The 23,549-nt window shown below is 51.2% G+C and overlaps 1 protein-coding gene across 1 annotated transcript in view; it reads left to right on the top strand.

Moving 5' to 3' along the window:
• Window positions 1–23,549, top strand: part of LOC134949743 (HAUS augmin-like complex subunit 7) — a 118,617-nt gene that overhangs the window by 42,040 nt on the left and 53,028 nt on the right. Inside the window, exon 3 of the mRNA XM_063938490.1 lies at window positions 8,895–9,065. Coding sequence (XP_063794560.1) covers window positions 8,895–9,065 — 171 coding nt within the window. The remainder of the gene's footprint in view (window positions 1–8,894; window positions 9,066–23,549) is intronic.

The raw sequence follows: 23,549 nt of genomic DNA, 5'->3' as shown, positions 1-23,549 counted from the left end.
GAGGCGCATGCGATCGTTCCCCTTTTGTGCGTAAGTTTTTCTCCGCAATCATATTGTTTTTCTTGTTATTGTGAGCCATATCTCTCTCTCTCTCTCTCTCTCTTCTCCTCTTTCTCTCGTATTCTCTTAAACGTAATAGTATTGTATTGTATTTCCTGTGTAGTTACCTGGTTAGTTAGTCTATGTTATATTGTAGTGTATGGCTTGTACTGTATTATTCTTTTTGCAAGTATAACATCCATATAAGGCGTTAGACCCTAAGCCCGGTAGTTGTGTATTTATTATAGTGTTAAGTATTCTCAGAGCGTCGGTGACGCTCGAACAGCTTTTAAGTTAATAAGGTTACACTGTGTTGCATCTACACCCTATCTCTACACTAAGGTTTTACTGCATATTACATTGTTTATGGTTTAGATATAAAGGTTTAACATTGTGAGCGTCTGCGCCGCTGGTGATCTCCTCGTGGTCCCGAGCGTCCGCTACGCTATAGCGAACCATTACGTTAGTCAGCAGCCAATAGCGTGCCTGCCTGTGATCTCTTGGCCGTGAGCGAACGTGACGCTTGAGCGTCTCGACCACGGCTAAGCGATTGTTACGCAACGTGCGTACCCTTACGGTACTCCATACGTCAATAGAGTACAGTGTTCTTAGGCCTCTTAAAGGGTTTTAAATAAGATAAATATTTAGCTTTATCAGATCTAGTGGCGGTGTGTGGTATATTGCTGTGATCTAGTGGCAGTGGGTGGGGATGGCGCTGTGATCTAGTGGCGGGGGTGGGGATGGCGCTGTGATCTAGTGGCGGCGGGTGGGGATGGTGGTGTGATGTGGTGGTGTGATCTAGTGGTGGTGGGTGGGTATGGTGGCGAGATCTAGTGGTGGTGGGTATGGTGGTGTGATCTAGTGGCGGTGGGTGGGTGTGGTAGTGTGATCTAGTGGCGGTGAGTGGGTGTGGTGGTGTGATCTAGCGGCGGTGAGTGGGTGTGATCTAGTGGCGGTGGGTGTGGTGCTGTGATCTAGTGGCGGTGGGTGGGTGTGGCGCTGTGACCTAGTGGCGATGGGTGGGTGTGGCGCTGTGACCTAGTGGCGGTGGGTGAGTGTGGCGCTGTGACCTAGTGGCGGTGGGTGGGTGTGGCGCTGTGATCTAGTGGCGGTGGGTGGGTGTGGCGCTGTGATCTAGTGGCGGTGGGTGGGTGTGGCGCTGTGATCTAGTGGCGGTGGGTGTGGTGCTGTGATCTAGTGGCTGTGGGTGTGGCGCTGTGATCTAGTGGTGGTGGGTCGGTGTGGCGGTGGGTGGGTATGGTGGTGAGATCTAGTGGTGGTGGGTATGGTGGTGTGATCTAGTGGCGGTGGGTGGGTGTGGTGGTGTGATCTAGTGGCGGTGAGTGGGTGTGGTGTGATCTAGTGGCGGTGAGTGGGTGTGGTGTGATCTAGTGGCGGTGGGTGTGGTGGTGTGATCTAGTGGCGGTGAGTGGGTGTGGTGGTGTGATCTAGTGGTGGTGGGTATGGTGGTGTGATCTAGTGGCGGTGGGTGGGTGTGGTGGTGTGATCTAGTGGCGGTGAGTGGGTGTGGTGGTGTGATCTAGTGGCGGTGAGTGGGTGTGGTGGTGTGATCTAGCGGCGGTGAGTGGGTGTGGTGTGATCTAGTGGCGGTGGGTGTGGTGCTGTGATCTAGTGGCGGTGGGTGGGTGTGGCGCTGTGATCTAGTGGCGGTGGGTTGGTGTGGCGCTGTGATCTAGTGGGTGTGGCGGTGTGATCTAGTAGCGGTGGGTGGGTGTGGCGGTGTGATCTAGTGGGTGTGGCGGTGTGATCTAGTGGCGGTGGGTGTGGCGCTGTGATCTAGTGGCGGTGGGTGGGGATGGCGCTGTGATCTAGTGGCGGTGGGTGGGGATGGCGCTGTTATCTAGTGGCGGCGGGTGGGTATGGTGGTGTGATCTGGTGGTGTGATCTAGTGGCGGTGGGGTGGTGTGATCTAGTGGCGGTGAGTGGGTGTGGTGTGATCTAGTGGCGGTGGGTGTGGCGGTGTGATCTAGTGGCGGTGGGTGTGGCGGTGTGATCTAGTGGTGGTGGGTGGGTGTGGCGGTGTGTATGGTGGTGTGATCTAGTGGCGGTGGGTGGGTATGGCCTAAATGGGTTTGGGTCTAGGGGTCTGGAAGTAACAGAGCAGGTGAAGAGGCGGCAGAAATGAGTCCCCAGGATTTGCTCTCTGCTTGCACAGAGAAATAGTTCTGCTGTGTCTGGCATATGTATCACTCAATAAAGACCATATATTGGGGTAAAGTTCCTGTATTCACACAATGAAGACAATATATTGGGGTAAAGTTCCTGTATTCACACAATGAAGACAATATATTGGGGTAAAGTTCCTGTATTCACACAATGAAGACAATATATTGGGGTAAAGTTCCTGTATTCACACAATGAAGACATTATATTGGGGTAAAGTTCCTGTATTCACACAATGAAGACAATATGGGGCGTATTCATTTAGTGCTGGTTCTTTCGTCCAGGTGAAAAACTGCCCTTTTCGGCTGTTTATAGATCGAATTTACATTCGACCTGTTCAAAGCCTGTGCCGTTTTTTCGACTGGAGAAAAAAAAGTCACGTGGATTGGCAAATTAGCCGCCGATCCACGTGTTTTTGGCGAATTTGCAGGTGTTTTCACACGTTTTTGGGTCCATTTTCGCCCATGCCGTTCCTTTAAAACTGTGGATTAAGTCGATTTATTTTTTGGAAGCTGATGTTTGTATTCATCATAGTAATTATGTTAACTGGGTATAGTATCACGAGTTATACGGTGTGATTGGTGTGGCTGGTATGAGTCTTACCCGGAATTCAAAATCCTTCCTTATTGTGTCAGCTCTTCCGAGCACAGTATCCTAACTGAGGCTTGGAGGAGGGTCATAGTGGGAGGAGCCAGTGCACACCAGGTAGTCTAAAAGCTTTCTTTTAGTTGTGCCCTGTCCTGCGGAGCCGCTATTCCCCATGGTCCTTTCGGAGTTCCCAGCATCCACTACGGACTACGAGAAATAGATTTACCGGTGAGTAAAATCTTATTATCTCTATTGTTCCATTTCTAAAGTAAATGTAACTCGCTGGTGTGGTGTGTGTGTGGGCTATGTGTAAATTATGCACTACGTGGATGAAATGTCAGTTATGTCTTTGTGGCTTTTCCATGCGAATGCGTATGCTATCATATTTACTCATACTATGCGCTAATATGCAGGGCTTCGTGAGTCAATGTACGCAGCGTGCGGGCATGCGCACGCACGGCAGTACAAGCACCCGCACGGAGGCCACTCTGTGTGGTGTTTGTACTTGATGCATGTGAGTATAATATTTTCGACTTCGACAGTCTCCTCAGGCACAGTTTCTAGACTGAGTCTGGTAGGAGGGGCATAGAGGGAGGAGCCAGCCCACACTCTCAAACTCTTAAAGTGCCCATGGCTCCCAGGGGACCCATATATACCCCATGGTACTAATGTGGACCCCAGCATCCTCTAGGGACTACGAGAAAAGGATTTGCAGATAGGTAATTAATTACCTATTTCCTCTGACATAAATAAGCCTTGGACATTGACTTTAATCCCGATGTGTGGCTGAAGCAGTGTCTGGGGTTTCGCCCTAGATGGGTGGTTCTATGTAATTCGCTATGTAGCTATATTAACAGCAGCCTAAATGGTCCCATAACAATCTCATGGCTGAGTAGCTCAGGAAATGTATATCTAGTAAGGAGGAAACCCACATAAGCATGGGGAGAATATACAAACTCCACACAGTAATGCTGTGAGTAATGCTAACCACTACACCATCCATGCTGTCCCTAATTTTGTTGTTTCGAATTTGTTTTTTTTCTTGTTACAATTTCATTTTTATTTTAGTTACAGTCCATGAATTGTAAAGAGAAATTTGTTAAATAAAATATCTTATTTTTTTAAAGATTGTTCTCTTTCTGCAAACTTATGGTCCAAAGAATCAGGACTTTCTTGACGCAAGTTTTATCCAATCCCATGTTGCGCATAGGGTGTCTACACCTGATTGGCCACCAGCTATTCTGAAGTGACCTTTGGGGCATTTGGAGAAAAACAAAACTCACTGTAAGATGGGAAATTCCATTACTAGGAAGTGTCAATAGGGAGCCGCGCAATTAATCATAACTACTCGGAGGTGATAGAAGGAAGAGCTACAGGCATTTATGGTGATGAAGCCATAAGATTACTTGGGAATAGCCCCAGCTACCAGCACTGCTATGCACATGGGAATAGCCCCAGCTACCGGCACTGCTATGCACATGTAAATAGCCCCAGCTACCGGCACTGCTGTGCACATGGAAATAGCCCCAGCTACCGGCACTGCTGTGCACATGGAAATAGCCCCAGCTACCGGCACTGCTGTGCACATGGAAATAGCCCCAGCTACCGGCACTGCTATGCACATGGGAATAGCCCCAGCTACCGGCACTGCTGTGCACATGGGAATAGCCCCAGCTACCGGCACTGCTGTGCACATGGGAATAGCCCCTGCTACCGGCACTGCTACTGTATGCACATGGGAATAGACCCAGCTACCGGCACTGCTACTGTATGCACATGGGAATAGCCCCAGCTACCGACACTGCTACTGTATGCACATGGGAATAGCCCCAGCTACCGGCACTGCTACTGTATGCACATGGGAATAGACCCAGCTACCGGCACTGCTACTGTATGCACATGGGAATAGACCCAGCTACCGGCACTGCTACTGTATGCACATGGGAATAGCCCCAGCTACTGGCACTGCTACTGTATGCACATGGGAATAGCCCCAGCTACCGACACTGCTGTGCACATGGAAATAGACCCAGCTACCGGCACTGCTACTGTATGCACATGGGAATAGCCCCAGCTACCGGCACTGCTACTGTATGCACATGGGAATAGCCCCAGCTACCGGCACTGCTGTGCACATGGGAATAGCCCCAGCTACCGGCACTGCTACTGTATGCACATGGGAATAGACCCAGCTACCGGCACTGCTACTGTATGCACATGAGAATAGCCCCAGCTACTGGCACTGCTACTGTATGCACATGGGAATAGACCCAGCTACCGGCACTGCTACTATATGCACATGGGAATAGACCCAGCTACTGGCACTGCTACTGTATGCACATGGGAATAGCCCCAGCTACCAGCACTGCTGTGCACATGGGAATAGCCCCAGCTACCGGCACTGCTACTGTATGCACATGAGAATAGCCCCAGCTACTGGCACTGCTGTGCACATGGAAATAGACCCAGCTACCGGCACTGCTACTGTATGCACATGGGAATAGCCCCAGCTACCGGCACTGCTACTGTATGCACATGGGAATAGCCCCAGCTACCGGCACTGCTGTGCACATGGGAATAGACCCAGCTACCGGCACTGCTACTGTATGCACATGAGAATAGCCCCAGCTACTGGCACTGCTACTGTATGCACATGGGAATAGACCCAGCTACTGGCACTGCTACTGTATGCACATGGGAATAGCCCCAGCTACCAGCACTGCTGTGCACATGGGAATAGCCCCAGCTACCGGCACTGCTACTGTATGCACATGAGAATAGCCCCAGCTACTGGCACTGCTACTGTATGCACATGAGAATAGCCCCAGCTACTGGCACTGCTACTGTGTGCACATGGGAATAGCCCCAGCTACCGGCACTGCTACTGTATGCACATGGGAATAGCCCCAGCTACCGACACTGTTACTGTATGCACATGGGAATAGACCCAGCTACCGGCACTGCTACTGTATGCACATGGGAATAGACCCAGCTACCGGCACTGCTACTGTATGCACATGGGAATAGCCCCAGCTACTGGCACTGCTACTGTATGCACATGGGAATAGCCCCAGCTACCGACACTGCTGTGCACATGGAAATAGACCCAGCTACCGGCACTGCTACTGTATGCACATGGGAATAGCCCCAGCTACCGGCACTGCTACTGTATGCACATGGGAATAGCCCCAGCTACCGGCACTGCTGTGCACATGGGAATAGCCCCAGCTACCGGCACTGCTACTGTATGCACATGGGAATAGACCCAGCTACCGGCACTGCTACTGTATGCACATGAGAATAGCCCCAGCTACTGGCACTGCTACTGTATGCACATGGGAATAGACCCAGCTACCGGCACTGCTACTATATGCACATGGGAATAGACCCAGCTACCGGCACTGCTACTGTATGCACATGGGAATAGCCCCAGCTACCAGCACTGCTGTGCACATGGGAATAGCCCCAGCTACCGGCACTGCTACTGTATGCACATGAGAATAGCCCCAGCTACTGGCACTGCTGTGCACATGGAAATAGACCCAGCTACCGGCACTGCTACTGTATGCACATGGGAATAGCCCCAGCTACCGGCACTGCTACTGTATGCACATGGGAATAGCCCCAGCTACCGGCACTGCTGTGCACATGGGAATAGACCCAGCTACCGGCACTGCTACTGTATGCACATGAGAATAGCCCCAGCTACTGGCACTGCTACTGTATGCACATGGGAATAGACCCAGCTACTGGCACTGCTACTGTATGCACATGGGAATAGCCCCAGCTACCAGCACTGCTGTGCACATGGGAATAGCCCCAGCTACCGGCACTGCTACTGTATGCACATGAGAATAGCCCCAGCTACTGGCACTGCTACTGTATGCACATGAGAATAGCCCCAGCTACTGGCACTGCTACTGTGTGCACATGGGAATAGCCCCAGCTACCGGCACTGCTACTGTATGCACATGGGAATAGCCCCAGCTACCGACACTGTTACTGTATGCACATGGGAATAGACCCAGCTACCGGCACTGCTACTGTATGCACATGGGAATAGCCCCAGCTACCGGCACTGCTACTGTATGCACATGGGAATAGCCCCAGCTACCGGCACTGCTACTGTATGCACATGGGAATAGCCCCAGCTACCGGCACTGCTGTGCACATGGGAATAGACCCAGCTACCGGCACTGCTACTGTATGCACATGAGAATAGCCCCAGCTACCGGCACTGCTACTGTATGCACATGGGAATAGACCCAGCTACCGGCACTGCTACTGTATGCACATGGGAATAGCCCCAGCTACTGGCACTGCTACTGTATGCACATGGGAATAGCCCCAGCTACCGGCACTGCTGTGCACATGGAAATAGACCCAGCTACCGGCACTGCTACTGTATGCACATGGGAATAGCCCCAGCTACCGGCACTGCTACTGTATGCACATGGGAATAGCCCCAGCTACCGGCACTGCTGTGCACATGGGAATAGACCCAGCTACCGGCACTGCTACTGTATGCACATGAGAATAGCCCCAGCTACTGGCACTGCTACTGTATGCACATGGGAATAGACCCAGCTACCGGCACTGCTACTATATGCACATGGGAATAGCCCCAGCTACCAGCACTGCTGTGTACATGGGAATAGCCCCAGCTACCGGCACTGCTACTGTATGCACATGAGAATAGCCCCAGCTACTGGCACTGCTGTGCACATGGAAATAGACCCAGCTACCGGCACTGCTACTGTATGCACATGGGAATAGCCCCAGCTACCGGCACTGCTACTGTATGCACATGGGAATAGCCCCAGCTACCGGCACTGCTGTGCACATGGGAATAGACCCAGCTACCGGCACTGCTACTGTATGCACATGAGAATAGCCCCAGCTACTGGCACTGCTACTGTATGCACATGGGAATAGACCCAGCTACCGGCACTGCTACTGTATGCACATGGGAATAGCCCCAGCTACTGGCACTGCTACTGTATGCACATGGGAATAGCCCCAGCTACCAGCACTGCTGTGCACATGGGAATAGCCCCAGCTACCGGCACTGCTACTGTATGCACATGAGAATAGCCCCAGCTACTGGCACTGCTACTGTATGCACATGAGAATAGCCCCAGCTACTGGCACTGCTACTGTGTGCACATGGGAATAGCCCCAGCTACCGGCACTGCTACTGTATGCACATGGGAATAGCCCCAGCTACCGACACTGCTACTGTATGCACATGGGAATAGACCCAGCTACCGGCACTGCTACTGTATGCACATGGGAATAGCCCCAGCTACCGGAACTGCTACTGTGTGCACATGGGAATAGCCCCAGCTACCGGCACTGCTACTGTATGCACATGGGAATAGCCCCAGCTACTGGCACTGCTACTGTATGCACATGAGAATAGCACCAGCTACTGGCACTGCTACTGTGTGCACATGGGAATAGCCCCAGCTACTGGCACTGCTACTGTGTGCACATGGGAATAGCCCCAGCTACCGGCACTGCTACTGTATGCACATGGGAATAGCCCCAGCTACCGACACTGCTACTGTATGCACATGGGAATAGACCCAGCTACCGGCACTGCTACTGTATGCACATGGGAATAGCCCCAGCTACCGGAACTGCTACTGTGTGCACATGGGAATAGCCCCAGCTACCGGCACTGCTACTGTATGCACATGAGAATAGCCCCAGCTACTGGCACTGCTACTGTATGCACATGAGAATAGCCCCAGCTACTGGCACTGCTACTGTGTGCACATGGGAATAGCCCCAGCTACCGGCACTGCTACTGTATGCACATGGGAATAGCCCCAGCTACCGACACTGCTACTGTATGCACATGGGAATAGACCCAGCTACCGGCACTGCTACTGTATGCACATGGGAATAGCCCCAGCTACCGGAACTGCTACTGTGTGCACATGGGAATAGCCCCAGCTACCGGCACTGCTACTGTATGCACATGGGAATAGCCCCAGCTACCGGCACTGTTACTGTATGCACATAGGGTGTCGGCTTTATCATTGACCTTATTTTTGTGGCTTGTTTGCTTTCTTATCATTGGCTCATGTCGTTTCCTCTTGCAGCGCTGTTTCTTGTGCCCGTGAGAATGAGGAGTTTTTGAGAGAGCTGTTCTCTAGCGCCCACTTCCAGGCCACCCTCACGCCTGAATGCAACCCCTGGCCGGCCGACCTGAAACCCAACTTGCTCACAGAGGAGCAGCAGAAACGGTATGGCACGCTTGTTATATATGCATGTATATGCTGAGCAGGTTAATGCCGCTGTAGTTACAGAATACCATCCTCTCCACCTCCTACCAGTCTCTGATATTTAATATTCTCACCCTAGCTCTATCCATGCCTCCAGTGTTCTACTAGTGTCTGATATATAATATTCTCACCCTAGCTCTATCCATGCCTCCAGTGTTCTACCAGTCTCTGATATATAATATTCTCACCCTAGCTCTATCCATGCCTCCAGTGTTCTACCAGTCTCTGATATATAATATTCTCACCCTAGCTCTATCCATGCCTCCAGTGTTCTACCAGTCTCTGATATATAATATTCTCACCCTAGCTCTATCCATGCCTCCAGTGTTCTACCAGTCTCTGATATATAATATCTCACCCTAGCTCTATCCATGCCTCCAGTGTTTTACCAGTCTCTGATATATAATATTCTCACCCTAGCTCTATCCATGCCTCCAGTGTTCTACCAGTCTCTGATATATAATATTCTCACCCTAGCTCTATCCATGCCTCCAGTGTTCTACCAGTCTCTGATATATAATATCTCACCCTAGCTCTATCCATGCCTCCAGTGTTCTACCAGTCTCTGATATATAATATTCTCACCCTAGCTCTATCCATGCCTCCAGTGTTCTACCAGTCTCTGATATATAATATCTCACCCTAGCTCTATCCATGCCTCCAGTGTTCTACCAGTCTCTGATATATATAATATTCTCACCCTAGCTCTATCCATGCCTCCAGTGTTCTACCAGTCTCTGATATATAATATTCTCACCCTAACTCTATCCATGCCTCCAGTGTTCTACCAGTCTCTGATATATATAACTACGGGCGCTCTTCACACCGTCGAAAGGGGCTACGCCCCCTTAACCCCTGCACGCCTTGCTGGGGTTTAATATTTGTATGAGTATTACCTGCATTCCTAGGTTTGTCAGTGGTCAAATATTGCACGACGAAAGGGCTTGAGATGGTGAAGGGGTTGTAGGCCCTTGCGACTGCGTTAACGGTGCCTGCAGGGCACGATGTACAGAATGTAGCGGGTGCGCGGGGGGGGGGGGGGGGGGGCGGATGAGGCAGGGAGTATGTAGATACTGCGGGTGGAGGGGGAGGTGGATGCAGGTGGGGGGTGGGTGCAGGACCTCTAACTATATGATTGAATGTGTAACAATATATAGGACACGGATAAGGATGTATGTGATATACACATACCCGCATGAAGAGGTATACGGTGTCATTAGACACAGAGAGGAGTGCTGGTACAATGCGGAACAGAGGCAGCTGTGTCCTCTCTCTACACCGTACCATCCTTCAGGTGTAGAAACGCGGACATGTTGCGCACGCAATGTCTCCACGCGGCCGCAGGTGCACCAGTCCCCTCTGCATGCGCTATGTGCGTGCCCCCCTCAGGTGCAGTAGGAGGAGGGTGCACAGGCTGGTGCTGCTGCCAGGGCCAATGGGCATTGACAGCACGGTCATGTGCTCGGTGCTGGGCTTGCGCCCTGCGCTTGCCGAGTGAGGGATAGGGAGGAGGCGGCACAGCAGAGCATCACCAATATACCGGTAACTATGGGGGGCACCGCAGGGGGTTATGGCTCCTGTCCTCCTGGTGAGGGTTTGTCAGGGAGGTATCAAGGAGCCGGTGGTATGGACCGTGTATGGGACGCAGAGGGGTAGGGAGAGGATACAGAGACGCAGGGCGGTAGGGAGAGGATACAGAGACGTGGGGCGGTACGGAGGGGACAGAGACGCAGGGCGGTAGGAAGGGGATACAGAGACGCGGGGCGGTAGGGAGGGGATACAGAGATGCGGGGCGGTAGGGAGGGTATAGAGAGACGCGGGGCGATAGGGAGGGGATACAGAGACGCGGGGTGGTAGGGAGGGGATACAGAGACGCGGGGCGGTAGGGAGGGGATACAGAGACGCGGGGCGATAGGGAGGGGATACAGAGACGCGGGGTGGTAGGGAGGGGATACAGAGACGCGGGGCGTTAGGGAGGGGATAGAGAGACGCAGGGTGGTAGGGAGTGGATACAAAGACGTGGGGCGATAGGGAGGGGACAGAGAAACACGGGGCGGTAGGGATGGGACAGAGAGACGCAGGGCGGTAGGGAGGGGACAGAGAGGCGCGGGCGGTAGGGAGTGGATACAGAGATGTGGGGCGGTAGGGAGGGGACAGAGAGACGCGGGTGGTAGAGGCGGGGCGGTAGGGAGGGGATATAGAGACGCGGGGCGGTAGGGAGGGGACAGAGAGACGCGGGGGGCGGTAGGGAGGGGACAGAGAGACGCGGGGCGGTAGGGAGGGTACAGAGAGACACGGGGCGGTTGGGAGGGGACAGAGAGACGCGGGGCGGTAGGGAGGGGACAGGGAGACGCGGGGCGGTAGGGAGGGGACAGAGAGACGCGGGGCGGTAGGGAGGGGACAGAGAGACGCGGGCGGTAGGGAGGGGACAGAGACGCGGGGCGGTTGGGAGGGGATAGAGAGACGCGGGGCGGTAGGGAGGGGATAGAGAGACGCGGGGCGGTTGGGAGGGGATAGAGAGACGCGGGGCGGTAGGGAGGGGAAAGAGACGCGGGGCGGTAGGTAGGGGAAAGAGACGCGGGGCGGTTGGGAGGGGAGAGAGAGACGCGGGGCGGTAGGGAGGGGATACAGAGACGCGGGGCGGTAGGGAGGGGACAGAGAGACACGGGGCGGTTGGGAGGGGATAGAGAGACGCGGGGCGGTAGGGAGGGGACAGAGAGACGCGGCCGGTGGGGGGACAGGGAGACGCGGGGCGGTAGGGAGGGGACAGAGACGCGGGGCGGTAGGGAGGGGACAGAGAGACGCGGGCGGTAGGGAGGGGACAGAGAGACGCGGGGCGGTTGGGAGGGGATAGAGAGACGCGGGGCGGTAGGGAGGGGAAAGAGACGCGGGCGGTTGGGAGGGGAGAGAGAGACGCGGGGCGGTAGGGAGGGGATACAGAGACGCGGGGCGGTAGGGAGGGGACAGAGAGACACGGGGCGGTTGGGAGGGGATAGAGAGACGCGGGGCGGTAGGGAGGGGACAGAGAGACGCGGCCGGTAGGGAGGGGACAGAGAGACGCGGCCGGTAGGGAGGGGACAGGGAGACGCGGGGCGGTAGGGAGGGGACAGAGAAGCGGGGCGGTAGGGAGGGGACAGAGAGACGCGGGCGGTAGGGAGGGGACAGAGAGACGCGGGGCGGTAGGGAGGGGATAGAGAGACGCGGGGCGGTAGGGAGGGGAAAGAGACGCGGGGCGGTAGGTAGGGGAAAGAGACGCGGGGCGGTTGGGAGGGGAGAGAGAGACGCGGGGCGGTAGGGAGGGGATACAGAGACGCGGGGCGGTAGGGAGGGGACAGAAAGACACGGGGCGGTTGGGAGGGGATAGAGAGACGCGGGGCGGTAGGGAGGGGACAGAGACGCGGCCGGTAGGGAGGGGACAGGGAGACGCGGGGCGGTAGGGAGGGGACAGAGACGCGGGGCGGTAGGGAGGGGACAGAGAGACGCGGGGCGGTAGGGAGGGGACAGAGACGCGGGGCGGTAGGGAGGGGATAGAGAGACGCGGGGCGGTTGGGAGGGGATAGAGAGACGCGGGGCGGTAGGTAGGGGAAAGAGACGCGGGGCGGTTGGGAGGGGATAGAGAGACGCGGGGCGGTAGGTAAGGGAAAGAGACGCGGGGCGGTTGGGAGGGGATAGAGTGACGCGGGGCAGTAGGGAGGGGAAAGAGACGCGGGCGGTTGGGAGGGGATAGAGAGACGCGGGGCGGTAGGTAGGGGAAAGAGACGCGGGGCGGTTGGGAGGGGATAGAGAGACGCGGGGCGGTAGGTAGGGGAAAGAGACGCGGGGCGGTTGGGAGGGGATAGTGAGACGCGGGGCGGTAGGGAGGGAATACAGAGACGCGGGGCGGTAGGGAGGGTCCCCAGTGAGGAAGCTGATGAAGAAAGGGGGGGAAGTAGTGGAGGGGGTGGAGTTGTGTAAAGTGGTGACCAGACATACAGTGGCTAGGATGGGCGGAGGGACTCACCGTTGGGGCTGTGGGTGGCTGCTGCAGGCTGTGAAATAGTTCAGTATCCAGAGGCGTCTGTACTATGACATTTCCTCCCCCAGGCCCCCCCCCCACGCACGGCGAAATGGGGGCGTGGCCTAGAGTAAAAGGGGCGTGGCCTCGCGGGTCTTTTCTCTCTCGCTCCGGGGGTGTTTCCAGCTTGCCTGTAGATGCTGGCAGCCACCGGAGACTGCAGAGTGTGTGTGCCGGCTGTGTGACCGGAGGAGAGTGCTGCAGGAGATGACGTCACTGCAGCACTCTGCTCCTGACAGCGGGATGTGTGCGGAGGAGGCGGCGGGTCTGTGTACGCGGGGCAGGGAGGGCTATGAGAGCCTTCTCCTGCACCACCCGTCCCTCCTAATGTGTATGCCGGGGGCAGCAGTTGTTGTTGTTCGGCGCGCCGTGGCTGGTTAGTCAGATTTGCTGGGGGGGGGAGGGGAAGGGGTGTGACATGGACAGGCAGCAGGAGCAGAGACTTGCTGCACATGTGGTGGGCGGGCTCTGTGACTCCGCCCACCGCTGTGACTCCGCCCAGCGTTACGGGCAGAGTCACAGACTTGAGCAAATATATAGGAGATATTCTCACCCTAGCTCTATCCATGCCTCCAGTGTTCTACCAGTCTCTGATATATAATATTCTCACCCTAGCTCTATCCATGCCTCCAGTGTTCTACCAGTCTCTGATATATAATATTCTCACCCTAGCTCTATCCATGCCTCCAGTGTTCTACTAGTGTCTGATATATAATATGCTCACCCTAGCTCTATCCATGCCTCCAGTGTTCTACCAGTCTCTGATATATAATATTCTCACCCTAGCTCTATCCATGCCTCCAGTGTTCTACCAGTCTCTGATATATAATATTCTCACCCTAACTCTATCCATGCCTCGTGTTCTACCAGTCTCTGATATATAATATTCTCACCCTAGCTCTATCCATGCCTCCAGTGTTCTACCAGTCACTGATATATAATATCTCACCCTAGCTCTATCCGTGCCTCCAGTGTTCTACCAGTCTCTGATATGTAATATTCTCACCCTAGCTCTATCCATGCCTCCAGTGTTCTACCAGTCTCTGATATATATAATATTCTCACCCTAGCTCTATCCATGCCTCCAGTGTTCTACCAGTCTCTGATATATAATATCTCACCCTAGCTCTATCCATGCCTCCAGTGTTCTACCAGTCTCTGATATATATAATATTCTCACCCTAGCTCTATCCATGCCTCCAGTGTTCTACCAGTCTCTGATATATAATATTCTCACCCTAGCTCTATCCATGCCTCCAGTGTTCTACCAGTCTCTGATATATAATATTCTCACCCTAGCTCTATCCATGCCTCCAGTGTTCTACCAGTCTCTGATATATAATATTCTCACACTAGCTCTATCCATGCCTCCAGTGTTCTACCAGTCTCTGATATATAATATTCTCACACTAGCTCTATCCATGCCTCCAGTGTTCTACCAGTCTCTGATATATAATATTCTCACCCTAGCTCTATCCATGCCTCCAGTGTTCTACCAGTCTCTGATATATAATATTCTCACCCTAGCTCTATCCATGCTTCCAGTGTTCTACCAGTCTCTGATATATAATATTCTCACCCTAGCTCTATACATGCCTCCAGTGTTCTACGAGACTCTGATATATAATATTCTCACCCTAGCTCTATCCATGCCTCCAGTGTTCTACCAGTCTCTGATATATAATATTCTCACCCTAGCTCTATCCATGCCTCCAGTGTTCTACCAGTCTCTGATATATATAATATTCTCACCCTAGCTCTATCCATTAGAGATGAGCGCCTGAAATTTTTCGGGTTTTGTGTTTTGGTTTTGGGTTCGGTTCCGCGGCCGTGTTTTGGGTTCGAACGCGTTTTGGCAAAACCTCACCGAATTATTTTTGTCGGATTCGGGTGTGTTTTGGATTCGGGTGTTTTTTTCCAAAAACACTAAAAAACAGCTTAAATCATAGAATTTGGGGGTCATTTTGATCCCAAAGTATTATTAACCTCAAAAACCATAATTTACACTCATTTTCAGTCTATTCTGAATACCTCACACCTCACAATATTATTTTTAGTCCTAAAATTTGCACCGAGGTCGCTGTGTGAGTAAGATAAGCGACCCTAGTGGCCGACACAAACACCGGGCCCATCTAGGAGTGGCACTGCAGTGTCACGCAGGATGTCCCTTCCAAAAAACCCTCCCCAAACAGCACATGACGCAAAGAAAAAAAGAGGCGCAATGAGGTAGCTGTGTGAGTAAGATTAGCGACCCTAGTGGCCGACACAAACACCGGGCCCATCTAGGAGTGGCACTGCAGTGTCACGCAGGATGTCCCTTCCAAAAAACCCTCCCCAAACAGCACATGACGCAAAGAAAAAAAGAGGCGCAATGAGGTAGCTGACTGTGTGAGTAAGATTAGCGACCCTAGTGGCCGACACAAACACCGGGCCCATTTAGGAGTGGCACTGCAGTGTCACGCAGGATGTCCCTTCCAAAAAACCCTCCCCAATCAGCACATGATGCAAAGAAAAAGAAAAGAAAAAAGAGGTGCAAGATGGAATTATCCTTGGGCCCTCCCACCCACCCTTATGTTGTATAAACGAAACAGGACATGCACACTTTAACCAACCCATCATTTCAGTGACAGGGTCTGCCACACGACTGTGACTGATATGACGGGTTGGTTTGGACCCCCCCCAAAAAAGAAGCAATTAATCTCTCCTTGCACAAACTGGCTCTACAGAGGCAAGATGTCCACCTCATCTTCACCCTCCGATATATCACCGTGTACATCCCCCTCCTCACAGATTATCAATTCGTCCCCACTGGAATCCACCATCTCAGCTCCCTGTGTACTTTGTGGAGGCAATTGCTGCTGGTCAATGTCTCCGCGGAGGAATTGATTATAATTCATTTTAATGAACATCATCTTCTCCACATTTTCTGGATGTAACCTCGTACGCCGATTGCTGACAAGGTGAGCGGCGGCACTAAACACTCTTTCGGAGTACACACTTGTGGGAGGGCAACTTAGGTAGAATAAAGCCAGTTTGTGCAAGGGCCTCCAAATTGCCTCTTTTTCCTGCCAGTATAAGTACGGACTGTGTGACGTGCCTACTTGGATGCGGTCACTCATATAATCCTCCACCATTCTATCAATGTTGAGAGAATCATATGCAGTGACAGTAGACGACATGTCCGTAATCGTTGTCAGGTCCTTCAGTCCGGACCAGATGTCAGCATCAGCAGTCGCTCCAGACTGCCCTGCATCACCGCCAGCGGGTGGGCTCGGAATTCTGAGCCTTTTCCTCGCACCCCCAGTTGCGGGAGAATGTGAAGGAGGAGATGTTGACAGGTCGCGTTCCGCTTGACTTGACAATTTTGTCACCAGCAGGTCTTTCAACCCCAGCAGACCTGTGTCTGCCGGAAAGAGAGATCCAAGGTAGGCTTTAAATCTAGGATCGAGCACGGTGGCCAAAATGTAGTGCTCTGATTTCAACAGATTGACCACCCGTGAATCCTTGTTAAGCGAATTAAGGGCTGCATCCACAAGTCCCACATGCCTAGCGGAATCGCTCCCTTTTAGCTCCTTCTTCAATGCCTCCAGCTTCTTCTGCAAAAGCCTGATGAGGGGAATGACCTGACTCAGGCTGGCAGTGTCTGAACTGACTTCACGTGTGGCAAGTTCAAAGGGCATCAGAACCTTGCACAACGTTGAAATCATTCTCCACTGCACTTGAGACAGGTGCATTCCATCTCCTATATCGTGCTCAATTGTATAGGCTTGAATGGCCTTTTGCTGCTCCTCCAACCTCTGAAGCATATAGAGGGTTGAATTCCACCTCGTTACCACTTCTTGCTTCAGATGATGGCAGGGCAGGTTCAGTAGTTTTTGGTGGTGCTCCAGTCTTCTGTACGTGGTGCCTGTACGCCGAAAGTGTCCCGCAATTTTTCTGGCCACCGACAGCATCTCTTGCACGCCCCTGTCGTTTTTTAAAAAATTCTGCACCACCAAATTCAAGGTATGTGCAAAACATGGGACGTGCTGGAATTTGCCCATATTTAATGCACACACAATATTGCTGGCGTTGTCCGATGCCACAAATCCACAGGAGAGTCCAATTGGGGTAAGCCATTCCGCGATGATCTTCCTCAGTTGCCGTAAGAGGTTTTCAGCTGTGTGCGTATTCTGGAAAGCGGTGATACAAAGCGTAGCCTGCCTAGGAAAGAGTTGGCGTTTGCGAGATGCTGCTACTGGTGCCGCCGCTGCTGTTCTTGCGGCGGGAGTCCATACATCTACCCAGTGGGCTGTCACAGTCATATAGTCCTGACCCTGCCCTGCTCCACTTGTCCACATGTCCGTGGTTAAGTGGACATTGGGTACAACTGCATTTTTTAGGAGACTGGTGAGTCTTTTTCTGACGTCCGTGTACATTCTCGGTATCGCCTGCCTAGAGAAGTGGAACCTAGATGGTATTTGGTAACGGGGGCACACTGCCTCAATAAATTGTCTAGTTCCCTGTGAACTAACGGCGGATACCGGACGCACGTCTAACACCAACATAGTTGTCAAGGACTCAGTTATCCGCTTTGCAGTAGGATGACTGCTGTGATATTTCATCTTCCTCGCAAAGGACTGTTGAACAGTCAATTGCTTACTGGAAGTAGTACAAGTGGGCTTACGACTTCCCCTCTGGGATGACCATCGACTCCCAGCGGCAACAACAGCAGCGCCAGCAGCAGTAGGCGTTACACGCAAGGATGCATCGGAGGAATCCCAGGCAGGAGAGGACTCGTCAGACTTGCCAGTGACATGGCCTGCAGGACTATTGGCATTCCTGGGGAAGGAGGAAATTGACACTGAGGGAGTTGGTGGGGTGGTTTGCGTGAGCTTGGTTACAAGAGGAAGGGATTTACTGGTCAGTGGACTGCTTCCGCTGTCACCCAAAGTTTTTGAACTTGTCACTGACTTATTATGAATGCGCTGCAGGTGACGTATAAGGGAGGATGTTCCGAGGTGGTTAACGTCCTTACCCCTACTTATTACAGCTTGACAAAGGGAACACACGGCTTGACACCTGTTGTCCGCATTTCTGGTGAAATACCTCCACACCGAAGAGCTGATTTTTTTGGTATTTTCACCTGGCATGTCAACGGCCATATTCCTCCCACGGACAACAGGTGTCTCCCCGGGTGCCTGACTTAAACAAACCACCTCACCATCAGAATCCTCCTGGTCAATTTCCTCCCCAGCGCCAGCAACACCCATATCCTCCTCATCCTGGTGTACTTCAACACTGACATCTTCAATCTGACTATCAGGAACTGGACTGCGGGTGCTCCTTCCAGCACTTGCAGGGGGCGTGCAAATGGTGGAAGGCGCATGCTCTTCACGTCCAGTGTTGGGAAGGTCAGGCATCGCAACCGACACAATTGGACTCTCCTTGTGGATTTGGGATTTCAAAGAACGCACAGTTCTTTGCGGTGCTTTTGCCAGCTTGAGTCTTTTCAGTTTTCTAGCGAGAGGCTGAGTGCTTCCATCCTCATGTGAAGCTGAACCACTAGCCATGAACATAGGCCAGGGCCTCAGCCGTTCCTTGCCACTCCGTGTGGTAAATGGCATATTGGCAAGTTTACGCTTCTCCTCCGACAATTTTATTTTAGGTTTTGGAGTCCTTTTTTTACTGATATTTGGTGTTTTGGTTTTGACATGCTCTGTACTATGCCATTGGGCATCGGCCTTGGCAGACGACGTTGCTGGCATTTCATCGTCTCGGCCATGACTAGTGGCAGCAGCTTCAGCACGAGGTGGAAGTGGATCTTGATCTTTCCCTAATTTTGGAACCTCAACATTTTTGTTCTCCATATTTTAATAGGCACAACTAAAAGGCACCTCAGGTAAACAATGCAGATGGATGGATTGGATACTAGTATACAATTATGGACGGGCTGCCGAGTGCCGACACAGAGGTAGCCACAGCCGTGAACTACCGCACTGTACTGTGTCTGCTGCTAATATATAGACTGGTTGATAAAGAGATAGTATACTCGTAACTAGTATGTATGTATAAAGAAAGAAAAAAAAACCACGGTTAGGTCACTGGTATACACAATTATGGACGGGCTGCCGAGTGCCGACACAGAGGTAGCCACAGCCGTGAACTACCGCACTGTACTGTGTCTGCTGCTAATATATAGACTGGTTGATAAAGAGATAGTATACTCGTAACTAGTATGTATGTATAAAGAAAGAAAAAAAAACCACGGTTAGGTCACTGGTATATACAATTATGGACGGGCTGCCGAGTGCCGACACAGAGGTAGCCACAGCCGTGAACTACCGCACTGTACTGTGTCTGCTGCTAATATATAGACTGGTTGATAAAGAGATAGTATACTCGTAACTAGTATGTATGTATAAAGAAAGAAAAAAAAACCACGGTTAGGTCACTGGTATATACAATTATGGACGGGCTGCGGAGTGCCGACACAGAGGTAGCCACAGCCGTGAACTACCGCACTGTACTGTGTCTGCTGCTAATATATAGACTGGTTGATAAAGAGATAGTATACTCGTAACTAGTATGTATGTATAAAGAAAGAAAAAAAAACCACGGTTAGGTGGTATATACAATTATGGACGGGCTGCCGAGTGCCGACACAGAGGTAGCCACAGCCGTGAACTACCGCACTGTACTGTGTCTGCTGCTAATATATAGACTGGTTGATAAAGAGATAGTATACTCGTAACTAGTATGTATGTATAAAGAAAGAAAAAAAAAACCACGGTTAGGTCACTGGTATATACAATTATGGACGGGCTGCCGAGTGCCGACACAGAGGTAGCCACAGCCGTGAACTACCGCACTGTACACTGGTTGATAAAGAGATAGTAGTATACTCGTAACAACTAGTATGACGACGGTATAAAGAATGAAAAAAAAACCACGGTTAGGTGGTATATAATACAATTATGGTTGGACGGACTGCCTGCCGAGTGCCGACACAGAGGTAGCCACAGCCGTGAACTACCGCACTGTACACTGGTTGATAAAGAGATAGTAGTATACTCGTAACAACTAGTATGACGACGGTATAAAGAATGAAAAAAAAACCACGGTTAGGTGGTATATAATACAATTATGGTTGGACGGACTGCCTGCCGAGTGCCGACACAGAGGTAGCCACAGCCGTGAACTACCGCACTGTACACTGGTTGATAAAGAGATAGTAGTATACTCGTAACAACTAGTTTGACGACGGTATAAAGAACGAAAAAAAAAACCACGGTTAGGTGGTATATATTATAATACAATTATGGATGGACGGACTGCCTGCCGAGTTCCGACACAGAGGTAGCCACAGCCGTGAACTACCGCACTGTACACTGGTTGATAAAGAGATAGTAGTATACTCGTAACAACTAGTATGACGACGGTATAAAGAACGAAAAAAAAACCACGGTTAGGTGGTATATATTATAATACAATTATGGATGGACGGACTGCCTGCCGAGTTCCGACACAGAGGTAGCCACAGCCGTGAACTACCGCACTGTACACTGGTTGATAAAGAGATAGTAGTATACTCGTAACAACTAGTATGACTATGACGACGGTATAAAGAAAGAAAAAAAAAACCACGGTTAGGTGGTATATAATACAATTATGGATGGACGGACTGCCTGCCGAGTGCCGACACAGAGGTAGCCACAGCCGTGAACTACCGCACTGTACTGTGTCTGCTGCTAATATAGACTGGTTGATAAAGAGATAGTATACAATACTACTAATATACTGGTGGTCAGGCACTGGTCACCACTAGTCACACTGGCAGTGGCACTCCTGCAGCAAAAGTGTGCACTGTTTAATTTTAATATAATATTATTTATCATGTACTCCTGGCTCCTGCTATAACAACCTGCAGTGCTCCCCAGTCTCCCCCACAATTATAAGCTTTATATACAATACATTGATGTGCAGCACACTGGGCTGAGCAGTGCACACAGACTGAGTCACTGTGTGACTGTGTATCGTTTTTTTCAGGCAGAGAACGGATATATTAAATAAAACAAACAACTGCACTGTCTCTGGTGGTCACTGGTCACTGTGGTCGTCAGTCACTAAACTCTGTCTGCACTCTGCACTCTCTTCTAATCTACAGTATCACAGCAATCTCTCTCTCTCTCTCTCTTCTAAATCTAATCTAAATGGAGAGGACGCCAGCCACGTCCTCTCCCTATCAATCTCAATGCACGTGTGAAAATGGCGGCGACGCGCGGCTCCTTATATAGAATCCGAGTCTCGCGAGAATCCGACAGCGTCATGATGACGTTCGGGCGCGCTCGGGTTAACCGAGCAAGGCGGGAAGATCCGAGTCGCTCGGACCCGTGAAAAAAAAAGTGAAGTTCGTGCGGGTTCGGATTCAAAGAAACCGAACCCGCTCATCTCTACTATCCATGCCTCCAGTGTTCTACCAGTCTCTGATATATAATATTCTCACCCTAGCTCTATCCATGCCTCCAGTGTTCTACCAGTCTCTGATATATAATATTCTCACCCTAGCTCTATCCATGCCTCCAGTGCTCTACCAGTCTCTGATATATAATATTCTCACCCTAGCTCTATCCATGCCTCCAGTGTTCTACCAGTCTCTGATATATAATATTCTCACCCTAGCTCTATCCATGCTTCCAGTGTTCTACCAGTCTCTGATATATAATATTCTCACCCTAGCTCTATCCATGCCTCCAGTGTTCTACGAGACTCTGATATATAATATTCTCACCCTAGCTCTATCCATGCCTCCAGTGTTCTACCAGTCTCTGATATATAATATTCTCACCCTAGCTCTATCCATGCCTCCAGTGTTCTACCAGTCTCTGATATATATAATATTCTCACCCTAGCTCTATCCATGCCTCCAGTGTTCTACCAGTCTCTGATATATAATATTCTCACCCTAGCTCTATCCATGCCTCCAGTGTTCTACCAGTCTCTGATATATAATATTCTCACCCTAGCTCTATCCATGCCTCCAGTGTTCTACCAGTCTCTGATATATATATAATATTCTCACCCTAGCTCTATCCATGCCTCCAGTGTTCTACCAGTCTCTGATATATAATATTCTCACCCTAGCTCTATCCATGCCTCCAGTGTTCTACCAGTCTCTGATATATAATATTCTCACCCTAGCTCTATCCATGCCTCCAGTGTTCTACCAGTCTCTGATATATAATATTCTCACCCTAGCTCTATCCATGCCTCCAGTGCTCGCCCATCTGATGGGTGTAGGATTATAGAGAGCTGTGGCCTCCCCCCGCCACGTGCTCCTACAGACTGCAGCTCGCCCTACACTCACCCCTGTACTCCTGTCTCTGTCAGTGGTGTCACTGTCATGTATTCATGCTATGTACTATGCAGTGGTTATCTGTTATATATTGTACTTGTGCCGTTTGGTTTTACGTCTGCCCCATGTACAGCGCTGCATACAGCGTGTGGCACAAATAATAAAACTAATTGATTAATGGCAGATTTTATTGTCTGCCTTTCTGTATACCGCATAGAAACAACTTTACAGGCCTGTGTCTGTAAGTGTTAATGTGACACAGAGAACACACAGAGAACACAGTGGGTGTGCTGTGGAGACTCCATGCCTCCAGTGATACCGGTGTCTGTAAGTGTTCATTGGACCCCTCCTATTCTCTATAATGTGCTATGCGGTGTTAATACTTAGTAGTGAGTCTGTTATAATGTGACAGAGAACACAGTGGGTGCGCTGTGGAGACTCCATGCCTCCAGTGATATGTGTCTGTAAGTGTTCATTGGACCCCTCCTATTCTGAATAATGTGCTATGTGTTGTTAATATATAGCAGTGAGCCTGTTATAATGTGACATAGAGAACACAGTGGGTGCGCTGTGGAGACTCCATGCCTCCAGTGATACCGGTGTCTGTAAGTGTTCATTGGACCCCTCCTATTCTCTATAATGTGCTATGTGTTGTTAATATATAGCAGTGAGCCTGTTATAATGTGACATAGAGAACACAGTGGGTGCGCTGTGGAGACTCCATGCCTCCAGTGATATTGGTATCTGTAAGTGTTCATTGGACCCCTCCTATTCTCTATAATGTGCTATGTGGTGTTAATATATAGTCAGTGTTCGCAAATACGCGCTATAGCGCGTATTTTACCCGACAATTGACAGTGGTGACTCAAAAAAAAAAACGCAGGGTCCCACAGGACGCGCTCTGACCAATCAGCAGCGCTGTCCTGTGCTGTCAGTCACTTTAACTCTCCAATGGCAGAGGAAGGGGAGGAGACCATGGAGCGTGTGATCTCCCGCCTTCCCCTCTCTGCTCTGCATGGGACCCGTAACATCCAGCCCGCCGTATGTGGCAGGGGGC

The sequence above is a fragment of the Pseudophryne corroboree genome, chromosome 8 (genome assembly GCF_028390025.1).
Source record: "Pseudophryne corroboree isolate aPseCor3 chromosome 8, aPseCor3.hap2, whole genome shotgun sequence".
NCBI classification, from domain to species: Eukaryota; Metazoa; Chordata; class Amphibia; order Anura; family Myobatrachidae; genus Pseudophryne; species Pseudophryne corroboree.
The sequence above is the reverse complement of the archived record's forward strand: the minus strand, read 5'-3'. Positions and strand labels throughout refer to the sequence as shown.